The following is an 18,767-nucleotide window of genomic DNA, read 5'->3' as shown; positions in this document are numbered from 1 at the left end:
TAGACGTAATGCGTGCAGTTATGTCTACGGATTCATGCGCGTCTCTACGCACGTGTCACCTGTGCGTACTTGGTGTGAATCGGCCTTCAATCCCGGGCACGCACCGCAGGCATCTTTAACTTTTCGGAGCTACCTACTCGTATGTGTTATTTCAGCGAATGAAATATCACTTGCCTATAAATACCTAATGGTGCCTACCAATCCGTACTTGGCCAGCAGCGTGGCACACTATGGTCTAAGATCTTGTCATTCTGAGAGGAGAACCGTGCTCAGTAGTGGGCCGGCGATTGGTTGATCATGATGATGATAACGTGAAGGAAAACATTGTGAGGAAACCTGCATGCCTGAGAGTTCTCCATAAAGTTCCAAAGGTGTGTCAGGTTTGGCAATCCGCACTTGGCCAGCAATCAGGGTGGTAGGCTATGATCAAACCCTTCTCATTCCGTGTTCAGAATGATGATCAAGACAGTCAAGCGCAAGCCTTTATTTAAAAAAACCGACCAAGTGCGAATCAGAATCGCGCACTGAGGGTTCCGTATTCGGGTATATTTTCCAACATTTTGCACGATAAATCAAAAACTATAATATATAAAAATAAATAAAATCTGTATTAGAATGTATACGTAAAGCCCTTTCATATGATACCCCACTTGGTATAATTGAAACACGTTTTTTTTTTTTTTTTAATGATGTAAGTAACCACAAATTCGTGGTTTTCAGATTTATTTCTGTACTTGTGCTATGAGACCTACCTACCTGCCAAATTTCATGATTCTAGGTCAACGGGAAGTACCCTATAGGTTTCTTGACAAACACGACGGACAGACAGACAGACAACAAAGTGATCCTATAAGGGTTCCGTTTTTCCTTTTGAGGTACGGAATCCTAAAAACATTAAAAAAAATCGTTAGAGATTTCTATAGGGGTAGGTAATAAGTACGCGACAAGTCGAGATGACAATCGGGGTATGAGACGGGGGGCGCCCTCCACTCCGTCGCTTAAAATAGGAACAGGGCCTACTAAACACGGACATTATTTATGACCACACCTCACTAAGTCATCCCTAGGGAAACCTTCGTGACCCGGCAACAATATAAACTTCCCTACATTGTATGACGTAAACAAAATTCTATTTTCATTTCTAAATTTCATAACACGGAGGGGAACACTACAATGTACCTATAGTGTATACAGATGTCTATGTGTGTGTTCCCTTATAACTTTACAATTACAATGGTTTTAACCCAAATCACTTTAGTTTATTCGTGGCGATCAAATGAAAGGCTTGGCATCTTAGGGTAAGGATACACAGGTGTAAGTTTCAGCTTTCTTTTTTTTTTAAATTCATTATATAGATATTCTAGGGCTTGACCACGATCACACCTGATGGAAAGTGATGATATGGCCTAAGATGGGACGTGTTTACGTTGTTTATAACGTCACGTTACATTGTTTCAGTACCTACCTAGGTAAATCACTATCCATAAATACGAAACCAATTTCTACTAACCTACTTTTTCTCGGGAAATCAAGTTCTAAATTAAATTAACTATTTAGGGCCAGTAATTGCATAAAGTGACGCTTTTTTGACCGTCAATAAAACCAAAATGTATTGCACAAATTACGGCTTGTTAGTTGTATTATTAATTAGGGCCAAAATTTTGCATTTGGTGCCTACGCAGACGAACTGGGGGACTAATAATAATCCGCGGAGGACGTTGTTTCGTTGTACTACTAGTCCGTAGTGTGCATAGTTCGCTGCGGTTTTTAAGTGACCAATTTTGTCTTCCGCGGAAAATAGTCCGTCGTCTGCAGGCCCTTTCCTCATTAATCATAGAGTTATGTATGAATACTGATTCATACAACCCCTTTTTTCATAGGCGGTCAAAGTTTAACGTAACTTTAACCGCCTGTTATGTAATAGCACCTTAGAGGGTTATACACTACGAAGCAAATGAAAGACAACATCGAAATCATCATTTAAGTTTATTTCTTAGGGTTATAGTACACTACAGGTCAAATAAAAAACACACATTGAAATCATTATTTAATTTATTTATTGTTAATACGCATATGTAGCTCACAGCGACTACGACTCTAATGGAAGATAACGTACACATAGCATAGTCTGCGCTGCACTTGCGATAATCATCATCATTATGATTAAACCATCACCGGCTCACTACAGAGCACGGGTCTCCTCTCAGATTGAGAACGGTTAACTGTATACGTTGCGCTAATAATCATCATTAAAAAAATCAATCAAAAAAATCTATTTGAAGCAATTTTATGTATCTGGTTTTATCATCATAATAAATCAAAAAGAAAAGAAATCTTGCCAAAGCAGAAGCTGATCAACGCAAGTATTTTAAGAAATATCTAGGTATCTTTGATTAAATACTTTAAAAACAATCATATTATGGATTTTTAATGTACTTAAAACTATTTAATCTTGACTAATTTTTAAATAAAATGATAAATGTTTTTTCACTTCACTCGAAAAAACAAACGCAATGCAGACTATCTAATAATAATAATAAATAATTACATACTATGATGCGATTACAATACAACAACCTTTACTTTAGCAGACATAATGGCCTTAGACACTATAATTAAGGCTGACATCAATAGAGGGTTTTTTGCCTTTGCTCAGACTTAAGACAGTTAAAACGAGACAGATTAACATATACCTATCTCGTTTTAACTCGACTTATGTCTGAGTTTAGTCAAAGTACGCTCTATAAATCTCAGCCTAAAGGCCAGTTGCATAACAGATAGTTAAAGTTACTATAAGCTTAACGTTAAACTTTAAACTTCAATATAAACAAAATAGGTTGCAAAAGCCAGGATTTGCTAACTTGAATACTGACTTGTGTCACCTAAATTGCTTTTCATTGGTGGCAATTAATGTTTAACGAAAACCGCGACGTTACGTTAACCTCCTGCTATGCAACTGGCCCTAAGTTACATAAATAAACAAAACACGTAATATTGGCACTCCAATTTAAGGAAAGTCTTCGGTGGGAAAAATTACACCACAGGCCATTATAACTGAACAATTTAATAAAGCGGAATTTTTATTCAGTGATTTTATAATTTAATTTATTTATTTATTTCGTCTCCAGCCCGAATAAGAATTTTAAGTATTAATATAATATTATAGTATTCTCGCATTGGAATTTCCAACTGGATAAAAAAATTTTGAATTGCAATATGTTCGGGAATCACATAATATTATGTACATTTGGGTATACTGTGCGCAAGTCTTCGTGTAAATTAAAAATTACAAATAACAAACTGAAATCCATATTCGGAAAACAAGTGAACAAATTTTAAACTAATTTCTTTTTATTTATTATTTCAGATTAAAAATTTAATTAGTTCGTTATTTTTTCATAGTTTAAGAATTATATTATGTGAAAAAAAATGTTATAGCCCATTGCTTTAATTTTTAATTTCATTGAGTTTGAACAGCGTTATTTTACCTGTATATATTGTAATCACACTTAACACCGGTTCACGAATTCGAAATTAACACTTATACACCTATCACTATAATACATTTTATTTACCAACAGATCTTTTGGTTGTCTACATAGTTTTCTCTATATAATTTTACATTAGTGAAACAGATTTCCATGTACAAATAAATAATGAGTGACTATAAAACATTTAATTTAACTTTCCGCTAGAACTAGGTAATTTATTTAATTTAACTAACACATAAAGTCGTTCATGTATCTATTTGAGTGGTCAGCAGTGTACCCTGGCGAATCACAATGGCCGTTTTAGTCACTTTAGACCTTAAGGTCTTGTCAATAAAGTTAGAATTTCCATGACCAATTGCTATTCGTCAAATCACACTACCTGCTACCGATTTTCTATATGAATATTAACAACTTGCACATAAGGTTAACATAGCTTAACGTTTTATTTGATTACATATATTACAGGCATTGATATACAAAACCCAAGATATACAGTCTCTCACAAAAATGAACGTCTAAAAAGAAGAATCGCTTGCTCGTACTAATTCTTTTAGATTGTATATTAAATAAACAATGTCATTAATTCTGTTACACAATCTCTAAACTAAAATATCAGGTCTAAATATATTGCTATCTCATAATACTACCTGCGGAAAAGGATAGCACAAGATTTAGACCAGCCAATTCAGTTTAGAGATTGTGTAAAACGGAATTAGCCACATAATGACTAACATTTATAAATCCGAAAAATGATGTGCAGATACTTAAAATTTCATTACTGGTCTTCTAATTTTCATAAAAGTCGCCATTAATATAACGTTACGATTATACGATTAACCACCACAGTAGGATCTGATTTACAAGAAAGTAGCAACACTTTTACGAATCACAATTCTGAGGGATTGTGTATCTTTGGTTTTCTGATATCAGTGATTACAGGCTAGTTTTTCTTTTCCGAAACCGGAACGGGTTTCAGAAATAAGTTTGTATAAGAAAACTTTTCAACAAACTGCCACCACGAAAATGTACTTTGTAGTTCATGCGTTCCTAATCAGAATAGGACTGAGTTTCAGCCATCTTGATTACATATTTTACATAAATAAGTAAATAATATTCTACGATCTTTGCATATCCTTAAAAAAACCATATCGATGTTACGAAATAATATCAAGTGTTTTTTAAGATCCAGAACTACTAGATATAGAAAAGCTAAATCAAAATGAGTTAACCGAGCCCCATTCGAATTTGGAACGCATTATCAAGTAGACGAGAGTTCAAAATCGAATAACAACGTCACTATTCAAACGTACACAACAGTAAATAAAAGTACCCTGTTTAGAAGACATTGTATATTTTAAAAATTGTGTCCTCAGCCTTTTTCAATGATATTATTTGTTTCCATTTTTATCCCAACAGATAACGGTTGGCTGCAAAAATCTGACAAAATAAATTTTAAACCTAGGTTGAACGCCTACTAGTCTGGACCGCATTACAACACATGAACTTTTATTAATATTAGTCGGTGGTCGTTTTTCAGTATAAAAAAACTGCATTTTAGTTCTATGTAAAGATAATCACCTACTACACTGATCCGCACGCTCAGTCATGAAACTCCATTCTAGATAAAAATAAAATCACAAATAATAAAAAATTGCATTTTAGCTCGACGCAAAAACTCATTAAAATCTGTAAACTCTTTATTAAAATCTGTATAAGACTTTACAATAAACACTTTGTTTATTAACGACGAAAACGCAGCCAACTTTTATCCGTGAAACAATTTTTACTAATTTGCTAAGGGATCTATGCGATACAGGGTTTCCAAAAAAAGTACAAAAAAACCGCAACAAAAAAAACATCTTAAACATATCCGGGAATTCATAGACGGACAGTGATGATTAGTTACTCTTAAGACTAGGAATGGTAATTTATTAATATATAATAATAATTAATTAGTAACTAATTCGCTAATAATGGGGGTTATACACTTTTCGTTTCAACTGTCAGTTTTATCGCGAATCGCGAATACTATTCGGGCAGAAAAAATTTAACGTAAACTGGCATTTTAGTTTTTGGAACTACACTTCTTGAATTGAAGCTTTAGACACATTAAATACATAGTTAAAGTCAAAGTCGAAGTCAAAATCGTTTATTCAAAGTAGGTACAATTGTACTTCTTTTGATGGTCGAAATTTATAAATAGCATAAATAAATAAATATTATAGATGAAGACGAGCACACATATTGGCAAGTTGTGTTACAACACACAACAACACAGGAATGTGTGTGCATAGTTTGTTTTAGTAATTTAACTACTTTTGGTATCTATGTTTGCTAAATTTCCAATAAAACAAATAGACCACAGCTTAAGTTATAATTTACCAAAACATATAACAGCTTGTGAAATTAAGAGATGCCTATTTTAACGAAGCAATACATTAAATAAATCCTGTTTGCTTCCGTTCGAATCGAGATAAAATTGACAAGAAAAACAGTGGTATGAAACTTCCTATAACCAGGTCACATCAAATATACGACTACCTCAGCTTACTTATGGGCATTTCAAGGTGGATGCGATGTATGCCAACAAATGTTACAATAATTATTATGACTTTAGCACACCGACGCATTTGTCTTCGTTAGCTAAACCACCACTGCGAAACGGGCCTTCATGCCTATAACGTAAAGATAAAGACTTTTTTGTCACATGCAAAATGCACCGATAAGCAAATGGCATTAAGAGCTAAGCTAATCGTATAAGTACATGACCTAATATATTTCGAATAAAAAGTCAACATACTTTTATTTATTTGCATAACTCTAAATTCAAACAATTTATAATAATTTAAAAAATCAAAATACGAAAAGCTTCCTTCCATATTCAGACGCACACGCAAATTTATAGTGGAAAATAACACCATGTAATGTATAGAAATGCAGTACAGATCGTGTTTCAAGGAATCATTGTTACGTTACTTATACTCGTAAACACTTACCTACTATGTAATAATTCTTAACTTTATCTATCATTCCCAAAAAGTTCAATCAGAATAGTAAAGTTAATTAACATCCTTTATTTAAAGCAAGCGTCAACAAACAGGGCAGCATAAAGGTCCGCGCTCACTATACTGCACCGCACCGGCCTACGATCGATTTCATAAATTTTCGACACCTAAAAGTTTTAGTGTGCGCATCTTTATGCTACGAGTAGGTAGACGCTTGGCATATATTTAATTAAAGCCAAGTCCGAATAAATACTTTATTTAATTCGATTCGAAAATTTTAAACGCTTTCACGTTTAAGTTTAATGCGTATGGGATGTTTTAGTACTTTTAACAAAACAACCGTTTAGATGAAAAAAATATGTTAAATAGAATATTCATGTATTAGGGATACAGAAAAATATTTATCCAGACTTGGGAACAACATTCACACTACCCGACCATCATCGGCACAAAAGGCCGTAACAATGGGCCCGAACAATTTTATCACTAAGAAATAGTTTAGAAATACACACATTTCATAGAAGTAGCCTAAACAGGCGAAAATAGTCGTCATTAGGACCACAGCAAACCACACAGAACTGCACCAAAAGAGCCGTCAATACTTAATCGGGCGCCTGAAAACAATTAATTATTAATCTTTAAATTGATAATCAACTAAACAACCATGTCGTTCTCAATACTATCAAACTCCAACCGATGCCAGAAAGTATGCAACATTCATAAGTGAGCTCTTTTATGAATTTTTCAGTATAATTCTTAAGTGCGGTCCTGTGTAGTGAGCGATAAACTTTAGGAAGATTAATCGGTATATTATCTACGTGCAATCAGTTTTTTTTTTTCTATTATTTACTTAACAGTGATTTTTTGGCATGGCATCGATAGACTTTATACATAAGGTGGGTTGGTTAACTCTTAAACTTAAGAAAGCCACCAAATTTTGATTAGCCTTACGAAATAATAGTCATTATTTTAATTAACATTGATAATGAGTATTATTATTTATTTACAAATATATTTTAAGCATGTTTCGTCCTAAGCGTTCTGCGAAAATTATATGTTAAAGCACACGTCTTGTCATTAAAATATAGCCTTTAAATCGTATACTATAGGCCCATTTATCAACGACAAAACCTACAAAGCACCCTTAACGTTTATCTTATCATTGATAAATGTATTCTACAGGACATGACTTAAAGCTCTCATTTGAATGACGAGCTTTGATCTGTGCAGAAGTGGTGCGGTAAGGTCAGTGATTAACAATGACTAATGTAACTAACGTATTTAATTTCAATACATAGTAATCCTATTCTGTTGCAATTTGGTTGTATACAATCTTTAAACTAAATCAACAGGCATATTTAAATAGTACTATCTCTATAAAAATGTTCCCGGCGCAATAGGATGAACACGGCTTTTTAACCCCCAACCCAAATATATCTAAAGGTACTCAGTAAAAAGGTGAGTGCTGATTTTAACGTATGATTCCTTCCTTTTCGTAATTAAAAAAATTATGACTTAGACTATAAACATATGTTTTTTTTTTAGAGCTTTAAGACGCCTGGCGGAAATTGCCGCCGATAGGAAGTGTCTGACAGTATCAAATTTTAATCATTATTAACAAAATACAGATTGTATACAACCTAATCAACACCAAAACAGAACCAAATATGCGAAGCACTTTGATGTAAGACAAGGACCCCTAAAACCAATCTTATCTATCAATTCATTATTGATAGACAATGCGTTATTTCGATTCAGTTCTAATTTGAAAAAATCAAACAAATCAAAAATAATATTAATATGATGTAGCACCAAATTATATGATTTAACAATGAAATTATTGTTTTACTTTGTTTCACATAATTTGTTATGATTACGTACTGTTTATTTATTTAGTTTTAAAATCATTTTTTGCTTCACAACGTAAATCCATACAATTATTAAAACAAAATAGTATTTAATTTCAATTTATTTAATTTAATATTCTTATAGTAAAATAATTTTAGCAAAATCAATACTGAAATATTCGAGATATAACTGTCTTGGAGACCTATTCAGAAATTAATTGTTTATCAATGTAGATTGTAGAGATTAGGGCGGTCGCACATCATTTCTTTAATATCGACCAAATCAATCAATTGAATTTTGATCCGAGGATTAAACTAATCAACGTTTTGTTTCGCACTAACACAGACAAGTACGTACAGTATCTTACAGGAAATATTATTATGGAGCTTTAGAAAGAGGTATCTGCTTCATAAAGCGCCGTCTCTGTCACTCATACCTATGTGACGTTTCGTCGGTCTCGGCGACAGAGACAACGCTCTACTGAACCGTTATCTCTTTCTACAGTTCAATATGCAAATTCCTACCGAGTACTGTTTATGTGTGCAAAGGCGAGGTCTAGAGCTAAGGTCTATAAAATATACTTTAATTTTGCTCAGACTTTGCTTAGAGTAAAAACGAGACAGAGATGTGTATAACATACAAGTATGTCTGTCTCGTTTTAACTCTAAGGCTGAGATCTATAGTGTGTAAGTTAACTTTTCTTAGACTTATGTTTCAGTTAAAACGAGACAGATTTATGCCAGCAATATAACATTGTCTTGTTTTAACAGTGTCTTTAATTTGAGCAAAATCAAAGTGCACTTTATAGATCTCAGCCTAAGTCAGCCAAATGCTGTCAGCAGTCCGAGCTCACCGTCGCACGTCTATGTGTGGGTACAAAAAAGGTCATTCGGAAAGGGGGATCCTAATAATCCCGTTTTATTTTATGCAAAAAAAAACATACTTAATAGAAAGAAAAAAAAACACAAATTGTGACTGTAAGTTGTAGAGATGACAAACACGCGTTGCACTTGCTAGTTAATATCAGTCTCAACATAAATAGACGCGTGCGACGGCAAGATCAGTCTAAAATTGAGATCCATAGAGCTTAATTTGACTTTGCTCAGACTTAAGACACTGTCAAAACGAGACAGCATTATATCGCTGGCATAAATCTGGTTTGTCTCACTTTTCAACTTAAGTCTGAGCAAAGTCAAACTCTTTATAAATCTAAGTCAGCCAAATGCCAGCTGAGCTTAGGGTGAGATTTATGGAGCGCTCTTTGACGTTGCTCAGGCTTAAGATTGAGCTAAAACGAGACAGATTTATGTCAGAGATATACATCTGTCTCGTTTTAACTCGGTTTTAAGTCTAAGCAAAGTCAGAGTACGCTCTATAGATCTCACTCTGAGACGAAGCTCGTCATCGCACGTCAATGTGAGTGCTCACGTTGTGCTGAGCGGGCCCTATGTTGCCTCACTATTGAATGCAAACAACAAAATCACAAATTGTAAGAGTGAATGGTGTAGAGGTGGCACATAAAGTTAATCACCAGCTCGAAGTAGTAGCACAGGTCGCACGAGCCCGCGGGGCGCGGCGGCGGCGTGCGGGCGGGGGAGGGGACGCGCGCTCAGCGCTCGCGCAGCAGCAGCGGCAGGCGGCGCGCGGGCGGCGCGGCCGCCACTCATGTCTGCAGCGCAGTGTTGATCTCGCGGTGGATGGTCGACTGCGGACAACATGCATGGCTTTACTACGGTACAGGGTGTGCCGTAACAGGAGAGGATGCCAGTAACCGGCGACGGGAACCTCCCGTATCTGTGACGTTTTCCCCAGAAAGGGGAGAGTGACAGTCATGACCCCATCATATCACTCTCCCCTTTCTGAAAGGAAGGAGAAGAGAAAGAAAAGAACTTGTAGAGCAAGAGCTAGTCAAGAAGGCGGTCCGGGAAAGAGCCATAGAGCATACAGAAGCGTAGTAAGCGGGCTATTGCTTCCCGAAATTGGGTATTTAGTGCAAGGCTCTCACCAGCTCGTCGATTTGCCGGGACAGCTGGTCGTTGAGCGCCTGGATGACTTGCCGCTGCCCGTCCTGCGCCGCCAGCGCGAGCTCGAGCTGACTTTGCGCTAGCTTGGCTTCCGCATCCTGAAAACAATATATTTTCTTATAATATAATAATCTAGCTGATCTAGTGGGATGAGGTCAGAAAGAAGAAGAAAAACAACAACTTTGTTTATCCGCCTTTTGACTAACGTCAAATACGTCTTTTGTTTTAGAGGAATTAGAAGGAGACCAGAGAGAAAGTCGGTCCAAAAAAATTGAAAATAAAAACTAGCAATTCTTTTATTCAACATTGGTTCTTATAGTTCTTATCTAATGATAGTGATTTCCTTCTTCATAATTACCTGTTCACTTTTTTTCGACTTGGTGATTTGGGCTAACTCTTCGTTCTTCTGCGTCAGTTCCGCTTCCAGCTGCGCGACGCGCTGCCGCAGCTGCTCTACTTCGTTAGCGTCGCCGCCTGCAAACAGTGTGCCGCGCAATTATGGCTTGTGATCATCATCATGATCGACCCTTCGCCGGCTCACTACAGAGCACAGGTCTCCTCTCAATATAGGTTAGGACATATTCCATCTCGCTGACTAAGTGCAGATTGGCAGACTTCACACAGCTTTGAGAACATCATGGAGAACTCTCAGGCATGCAGGTGTCCTCACTATGTTTTCCTTTACTATTAAAGCAAATAACATTTAATTGCTTAAAACGCGCTTTATCTCCAAAATATTCTATTTTTTTTTTTAATTAAATTATATACATACATGATATGATATTTACATTTTATGAATGTAAATTGTTGCTCTTTAGTGTTATACTTCCCATTTCGTGACGTTTGCTGAACTAGAAGAACCAAAAAGAAACCCGGCCGTAGCTCATTCAAGAGAAGTCCTTACCTTTCCCCGTAGCGTAGTGTCTGGCGCGGGCCACTTCTTCCCTGTATTGGTGCAACTGTCGCTTCCACTCGTCCACATTCGCGGTGCTCTCTTGCAGCGCGGCTGTCAGTCGTAAATTGTTACTCTTTAGTGTTGCCAGCTCTACTTCCCATTTCTTGGCGTTTGCTGAACTGTGGACAAAGATATTAAGATATTGAGAGCATGAACAGCCAAGATAGGTAACGTGGGTAATAGAGCCTCGATAGCTCAACGGTTGAGGAGCGGACTGAATTCCGAAAGGTCGGCGGTTCAAAACCCACCCGTTGCACTATTGTCATACCCGCTTGGCACAAGCTTTACGTTTAATTGGAGAGGAAAGGGGAGTATAAGTCATGATTAGCATGGCTAATATTCTTTCTGTAAAAAACAAAAGCAGTTATAACAGGTTTTACTGATCAGCTCTCGTCTAGTCGATTCATGATAGACGACTGTTTCTGATTTTGCTACAATCTATACTAATAAATAAAATTGGAGTGTCTGTCTGTAATTTCGAAATAACTACCGCATATTAAGGTCATATGGTTATTTGAACGATACTATAACTGAATCACACGTTTTTAAAATTTTTGTCTGTCTGTATGTCTGTCTGTCTGTCTGTCTGTCTGTCTGTCTGTTTGAAAAGGCTAATCTTGGGAACGGCTGAACCGATTTTGACGGGATTTTCACAGACAAGTAGAGAATTGACCAGGGAGTAACAAAGGCTACTTTTTAACCGACTTTCAAAAAGGGAGTTCTGTTTTTCTACCTATGTACACCGAAATCTCCGAGATTTCTGAACCGATTTGCGTCATTTCTTTTTTAATCGATAGAGAAACTTTGCGACATTGTTTCATAAAAAATTTGGAGTCCAACTCCTCAATCCTGATGCTGCAGGGGATCTGACCAATCCACGCGGGCGAAGCTGCGGGCATCAGCTAGTGAATTAATAAAAAGCATTTTGGAGATTTTATAGGGGATCGTGCTCTTTCATTGTTAAAACCAATTTTAAGCTGGAACGTTGTCTGTAAACGTAATATATAAGTGTATGACAAAAAGTATGGTCATTTGAAGATTAGAAAAATCCTTTAATTTTTAATAAAAGTACACAATAAAATTCATTTATTGGATTTTTGTTAAAATGTTACACATTTTATTAATACTTTTTCTTTAATACCTGAATTGAAATTTAATATGTAGACAAAACTCTAACCTATAATGTGCTTATTTACTTTTCCGAATATTACCTAAGGGTGTTATGTTATTAAGCTGTCCATTGTATGAAACATTATAACACAGATGATTTATAAGAAACGCCTAGTATTTAAATCATGTAAAACATGCAAGCAGCCATGACGCCTTCGCGCCGCGCCGTAACGCCGTGTGTGAAAACATCCGAAACACTTTCGATCGTAAAGCGAGATCGTTGCGTAATAGACGTGATTTCAAGATACGTTCACATCATGTCGGTGCGATATTTATTTTCGAATACATCTCCAATCACGGGTCTTTACCTCCACAATGCACCTTCATCACACTAGCCAAGTGCGGATTAGCAGACACTTTTGAGGGCATTATGGCGAAGGATTGCTGGTTTTCTCACATATATTTTCTTCACCGTTAAAGCCAGTGATTCTTAATTGCTTAAAACGCACATGACCGGTGATAGTAATAGGTCAAGACGTCAGTCTCCTAGTCGGGGAATCCGGGTTTCGATCTCGGCCACGCACCACCAAAGAGTACCGGCCCATGATTCTAGGTCAACGGGTAGTACCCCATAGGTTTTCTTGACAGACAGACAGACAACAAAGTGATCCTATAAGGGTTCCGCTTTTCCTTTTGAGGTACGGAACCCTAAAAAACTTCCATACGATATCGTGTAACTGCGACGCAATAATCACTAGCATTTTGAAACATGCATCTAAAACTCAAAAGAGAATTCTTCGCCACTACGATAAAAACTAAAATGGCGTAAATTTTTCACGCAGTATTTTAATTTGTTCGAGTCACTGATACGGTATCGATTATGCACATCTGCGTGTTCAATGCTCCTCTCGCATTATATGCGCTAGTTGCTCTACTTACTCCGTACAGGCAATAGATAAGTGGTATATAACAGGTTTTTAATCTCATAAAAAGAAAAGGTCCTGACTCACTAACTCGTCAACGCCCGCAACCCAAACCCTTAACTTTTAATTACATCACATTTAATTAAGTACATAAAATACCACACCCTTAAATTTTTACAAACATTAAATTATTTATTACTAGATGATGCCCGCGACTTCGTCCGCGTGGATAGGTATGTTTTTTGAAAAATTCCGTGGGAACTCTTTGATTTTCCGGGATAAAAAGTTACCCATGTCAATTTCGGAGACGCAAGCTACCTTTATACCAAATTTCATATAAATCGGTAGAACGGATGGGCTTTTAAGAATCCCATGGGAATTCTTTGATTTTCCGGGATAAAAAGTAACCTATGTCAATCCCCGGGATTTAAGCTAACTTTATTATCAAAATTGGTTGAACTGTGGGCCATGAAAAGCTAGCAGAAAGACAGACAGATTAGTATGGATTTTTGAGACACCCTAATCAACTGGCCCATAGCCTGTTAACAGTGGAAGGAATAAAGCGTCTGAATCGGACAAATGAGCCCAATAATGTGCAGATCCAAAGACACTGGTCCTAAGAATCTGTAAAAGTCATAACTGTTCTTAAAAAACTGCTTATAGTCTGTCGACTGATCGCAGATCACACACAGGGATTTATTAAACTACTACTTAACAGCTATCTTAATATTATGCATAAGAAATAACCCACATTGCTATTTTCGTGAGCTCACTCAGAGAGCAACAAAAAATATCTATTTTTCCGGCTATGAGGTTAACAATAACGTTTTACAAGTTATTCACGTTAACGAAAAGCATTTCCAGCCTAGGAGGCAAAGTAAACTTTTCCTCGCAGATTTCGAATAACGCTTTTCCGAGCTAATGAGATGAAAAAATATAAAGCTAAATCAGCTAAACAACGAGTATTACAATAATTACAGTACGGCTAGCTTGCGCACAATATAATTGCGATGCATTGCCCAAGGCGTAGTTACGATCGATGCATTTTCCGGATAGCCACTCATTTTTATAATGAGCGTGAACAAACACATGATTTTCTACGCCTGATGATTCGTATTCAGATTACGCTAACGTGGTTCTTTTAATTTTTAAGAGAGGGTCATTCGTAGTGAGCTCCAAGCAAACGTAGTATTGGCTCTCATTTGAATATCAACCAATCAAACTCAATGAAGCCTGCCAAAGAAGTGAGCTAAATGAAATCTGCCAATCAAATAAAAAAAAAAACTGACTTTAATAACCATAAACACTAAAAAGTAAAAATAATTTATTTTTTGTCATGTTTTATTATGTATAGGTACAATAGTAAATGTAGTATGTAGTTCTATAGTAAAAATTTTTGGAGCCGGTGCCAAGTAGCCGCAAGACCGTCTACTTTTTTTTATACCTATTGTTTCTGACTCCACATTGGCACCGACGTAGCGTAACGTAGAGTTAGATAGAGTACGTAACGTAAGTGACGTAGAGTTGAGAGTTCTCAGAGGTCTGTGTAGTCTGTCAGTTCGCACTAGGCCAGCGTGGCAAACTATGGCTTAAACCCCTCCCTTTCTGAGAGGAGACCCGTGCTCAGTAGTGGACCGGCAATGGGCCTCGCTAAAACACGTAAGTAGCGCATTATATGCGACCCATAGGACCGTCTTACTACGAACTGACAATAAAACCCTGATTCCAGTGAAAAACTCCAGTAGCGTTTCTGCGATTTATTTATCTTTTAAGTCACTAAGGAAAACAAAGGTAAGTATACAAGGAAAGCCAGTCTGCCAAAGCAAGCCAGCCACCAAGCAAGCCATACGCACCGCTACCACGCAGCTTGCTTGGTGGCTGACTTTTCCTGCATATTTATCAGTGGGAGGGCGGGCGGTGCATGTCGCATGCTGCATGTTGCACCATACAGATTTCTTTGGTTTGGCGGATTGTAGCAAATTAAGCTTTTGGTCCCTTGTTTATCATGGACTTCCGCAAAATAACGCCTGCTTCTATAAGTACTACAAAAGTATACAAGTAGTAGGTATACAAGTACCATGATTATAGTCAAACCAAACATAAACCAAATTATAAAAAATGTTTCAATGAAACGAGTGTATTATGTAAGAGGATAATGTATTTCCGAGTCATTTCCTTACTGTGATCGATGATCATATATCGCTATATTAAATTAATGTGCCGGAAAATTCGCCCCGTTCGTTCCTCGACTGTCGTACTGCGACATGATTCATTGTATTATTATAAAACATCAATTATTTGTTATTGTGTAGAATAACAGAGACTAAAGCTTCCGCCGTGGCTAGTTACCACCTTATCGGCAAAGCCGTGTCGCCAAGCGATTCAGTAAAATGCCGTGTAGGAACCAAACGAGTATAGGCTTAATGAAAACTACCATGCACCTTCCAGGTTAGCCCGCTTCCACCTTATACTGCATCATCACTTACCACCAAGTGAGATTGCAGTCAAGGGTTAATTTGTATCTGAATAAAAAAAAGTAGTTTAACAGCTATACCTAGTGTGACGATCGCATTCACCTCCGATTGGCCCATGCTCTCTCACTAATGGTTGAAATGCATCGTTACAGCAAGAATACCATAAATTCAGCCAATCACAGCAATTGACATTGTAATGATGATTGATGCAGCTTTTCTGCAATCGTACAGACGAACGTCAGAAGGGCGTTGCTAGTCTGTGGGTAGTCTTTACCAGTTAGTACAGTCAGCAACAAAGCTAGGTTTGCACCCGCCAGTACAAGTGACTAGCTATGGACGGGTGCAAACCTAGCTGTGTGGCTGACTGTATCAGTAAGGCAGACAGTACTTACCATCAAGAAACGTTAAACAAACCAGTTTAATAATGCCACGAATGAATGTTTCGATAGTTTTAGGTTTCAACTAGCTGATGCCCACGACTTCGTTCGCGTGGATATAGAATAGGTTATTAAAAATCCCGCTGGAACTCGTTAATTTTATGGGATAAAAAATACCTAGCCTATGTGTTAATCCAGGGTACGATATATCTCCATTCTAAATTTCAGCCAAAAAGTCAGTGAAAGAGTAACAAACATACGTGCAAACTTTCGCCTTTATAATATTAGTGTGATAGTGCGATGTGAAAAATACAAAAATTGTAACGTTCGACAAAATGTTAGAAAAGTGTCATTCTTTATTTTTTATTCGATGCACAAAGCTTTAAGTTTCAAAACACACTGTGTTATGGCTAATACCTATTCCTGTATCATATCAACACAAAATGCTCGTAAAGTACGTAATAAGAACAATAAAACTTACTCTTCATAAAGCTCATAACAATAAAAAAGATTACATTAAAAAATAATTACCACAGACAAGATAATCTACTAATCGCTTTGCTAACGAAACAGAGCGTATGCAATTCTTTATGCTACATTTATTCCATTCCGTTATATAATTATATGTAATCAATAATTATACTACAGTTTACTCTATGATTGATTACAAGATTGGATAATTCGGAAAACTTGTTGATCTGCAACTTGATGATTACCTCGATACAGGACAAGTTTTAGGTAGTCCTAAAAATAGGAATCAAACAAACGGCAACTTATGTAAAAAAAAAAAAATTAAGTTAGATGAAGTAAACGATAACGAAATTAAACATCACCGATAAATCCAGCCTGCCTGCATGAGAGTTCTCCATAATGTTCTCAAATAGCTTTAGTTTTAAGTAACGTAATAATTATTTACTATCACCAATTACATCATAAATACCTAATCTTACAAATTCAACAACTGAGAATCAAAAAGTGTGCAATGGTATCTTTTTTTAACCCCCGACCCAAAAAGAGAGAGGTGTTATAAGTTTGACGTGTGTATCTGTGTATCTGTCTGTGGCATCGTAGCTCCTAAACTAATGAACCGATTTTAACTTCGTTTTTTTTTTGTTTGAAAGGTGGCTTGATCAAGAGTGTTTTTAGCTATAAGCCAAGAAAATCGGTTCAGCCGTTTGAATGTTATCAGCTCTTTTCTAGTTACTGTAACCTTCACTTGTCGGGGATGTTATAAATTTTTACTTTACAATTGTTAATAAATAAACTTTGAATAAGGCTTTGGTCAGGCGGACTGGCCGAAATGTTAAGGATCCCTTGCTTTACTAGGGAACCCTGAAAACGGCATATCAATTAAAAGTTTGATTAAAACGGACATCACACTCGCGTGCTACACTGTCATCGTATTTCAGCTTCATAAGCGATTTCCTCGTTTCATTAAGAGGGGCCTCTTCGTCACTCGCTTCATACAAACGTAGTTCCAATTTCATTTGAATATTAAGCAACCAAAGTCCATGAAATTTTGCAGACATATTCTAGAAACTAATATCTATGTTTGTGGTTTTCCAGATTTCTGTTAAAATATTCAATTTCAAAGTTACGCGGTCTGAAAAATTTACATACAAATCTTCAAGCCCCTGTAATTTTAAAACTACATATTTTTAGAAAAATCTAAAACACCACAGACACAGATATTAGTTTCTAGAATATGTCTGCAAAATTTCATGGACTTTGGTTGCTTAATATTCAAATGAAATTGGAACTACGATTGTATGAAGCGAAAGACGGAGAGAGCCCTGTTAACTTGTCCACTATATCCACTATTGGATGTGAAACTACTGCTGCCGTGTGTTTTAATTTCATAATAGAACTAACACATTAACATACATAGCTTACAATTATCTGTAATTATTGTGTTGGTTTCTTAACACGGGGAAGAATCGGATATTTATAACTTGGGCGGAAACATATTGTGTCCAAGCAATTAATGCATTTTAATGTATAAACTGAGTAACTGAAGTAAATCAACGAACAATTTAAGCTGCTGGATCTTTTTTTTGTTGACGAGTGGAAATCTTCTTAAGATAAGAGAGGAGCGGAGAGCCCGACCTCTCTTATCTAGTGGGATTCCGTACAAGAAATTAGGGATGTTATGGATATATAATTTCGGATCCGGATATGGATATGGATATTGGTAAAAAATAATATCGGTTTCGGTTACGGTTATGGATATTAAATTATTTCGGATTATCCGATAGTTTCGGTTACGGATATTAATTTTTTAAGGAACTGTAAAATGTGAACTGATGAAGGTGTCGCATTCCAGCGGAGTGCCCAGTTAATTCGTACGAGTGTAGTATTTAGTTAGACTCCGCCCTATCCGAAACTATCCAAAACTTTTATTACGGATTCAGTTACGGTTACGGATATTTTTTTATTTCGGATATCCGATAGTTTCGGTTACGGATATGGATATCCATAACAACACTGCAAGAAATCAGCATAATATGTAATAATTTGCAAGTTAATGACGGACAGCGCCATCTTGGTGTGATTTAGTAAA

At 36.4% G+C, this 18,767-nt stretch overlaps 1 protein-coding gene across 2 annotated transcripts in view; it reads right to left on the bottom strand.

The window, feature by feature from the left end:
* Positions 1-2,034: 2,034 nt before the first annotated feature.
* Positions 2,035-18,767, bottom strand: part of LOC123865472 (homer protein homolog 2) — a 43,234-nt gene continuing 26,501 nt past the window's right edge. For both annotated transcript variants that reach the window (XM_045906520.1, XM_045906521.1), the window contains exons 7-10: positions 11,273-11,442; positions 10,727-10,842; positions 10,350-10,466; positions 2,035-10,049 (exon numbers count right to left, since the gene is read on the bottom strand). In XM_045906520.1, coding sequence (XP_045762476.1) covers positions 10,008-10,049; positions 10,350-10,466; positions 10,727-10,842; positions 11,273-11,442 — 445 coding nt within the window. In that variant the 3' untranslated portion in view covers positions 2,035-10,007. The remainder of the gene's footprint in view (positions 10,050-10,349; positions 10,467-10,726; positions 10,843-11,272; positions 11,443-18,767) is intronic.

This window comes from Maniola jurtina, chromosome 5, assembly GCF_905333055.1.
Source record: "Maniola jurtina chromosome 5, ilManJurt1.1, whole genome shotgun sequence".
Lineage (NCBI taxonomy): Eukaryota > Metazoa > Arthropoda > Insecta > Lepidoptera > Nymphalidae > Maniola > Maniola jurtina.
The sequence above is the reverse complement of the archived record's forward strand: the minus strand, read 5'-3'. Positions and strand labels throughout refer to the sequence as shown.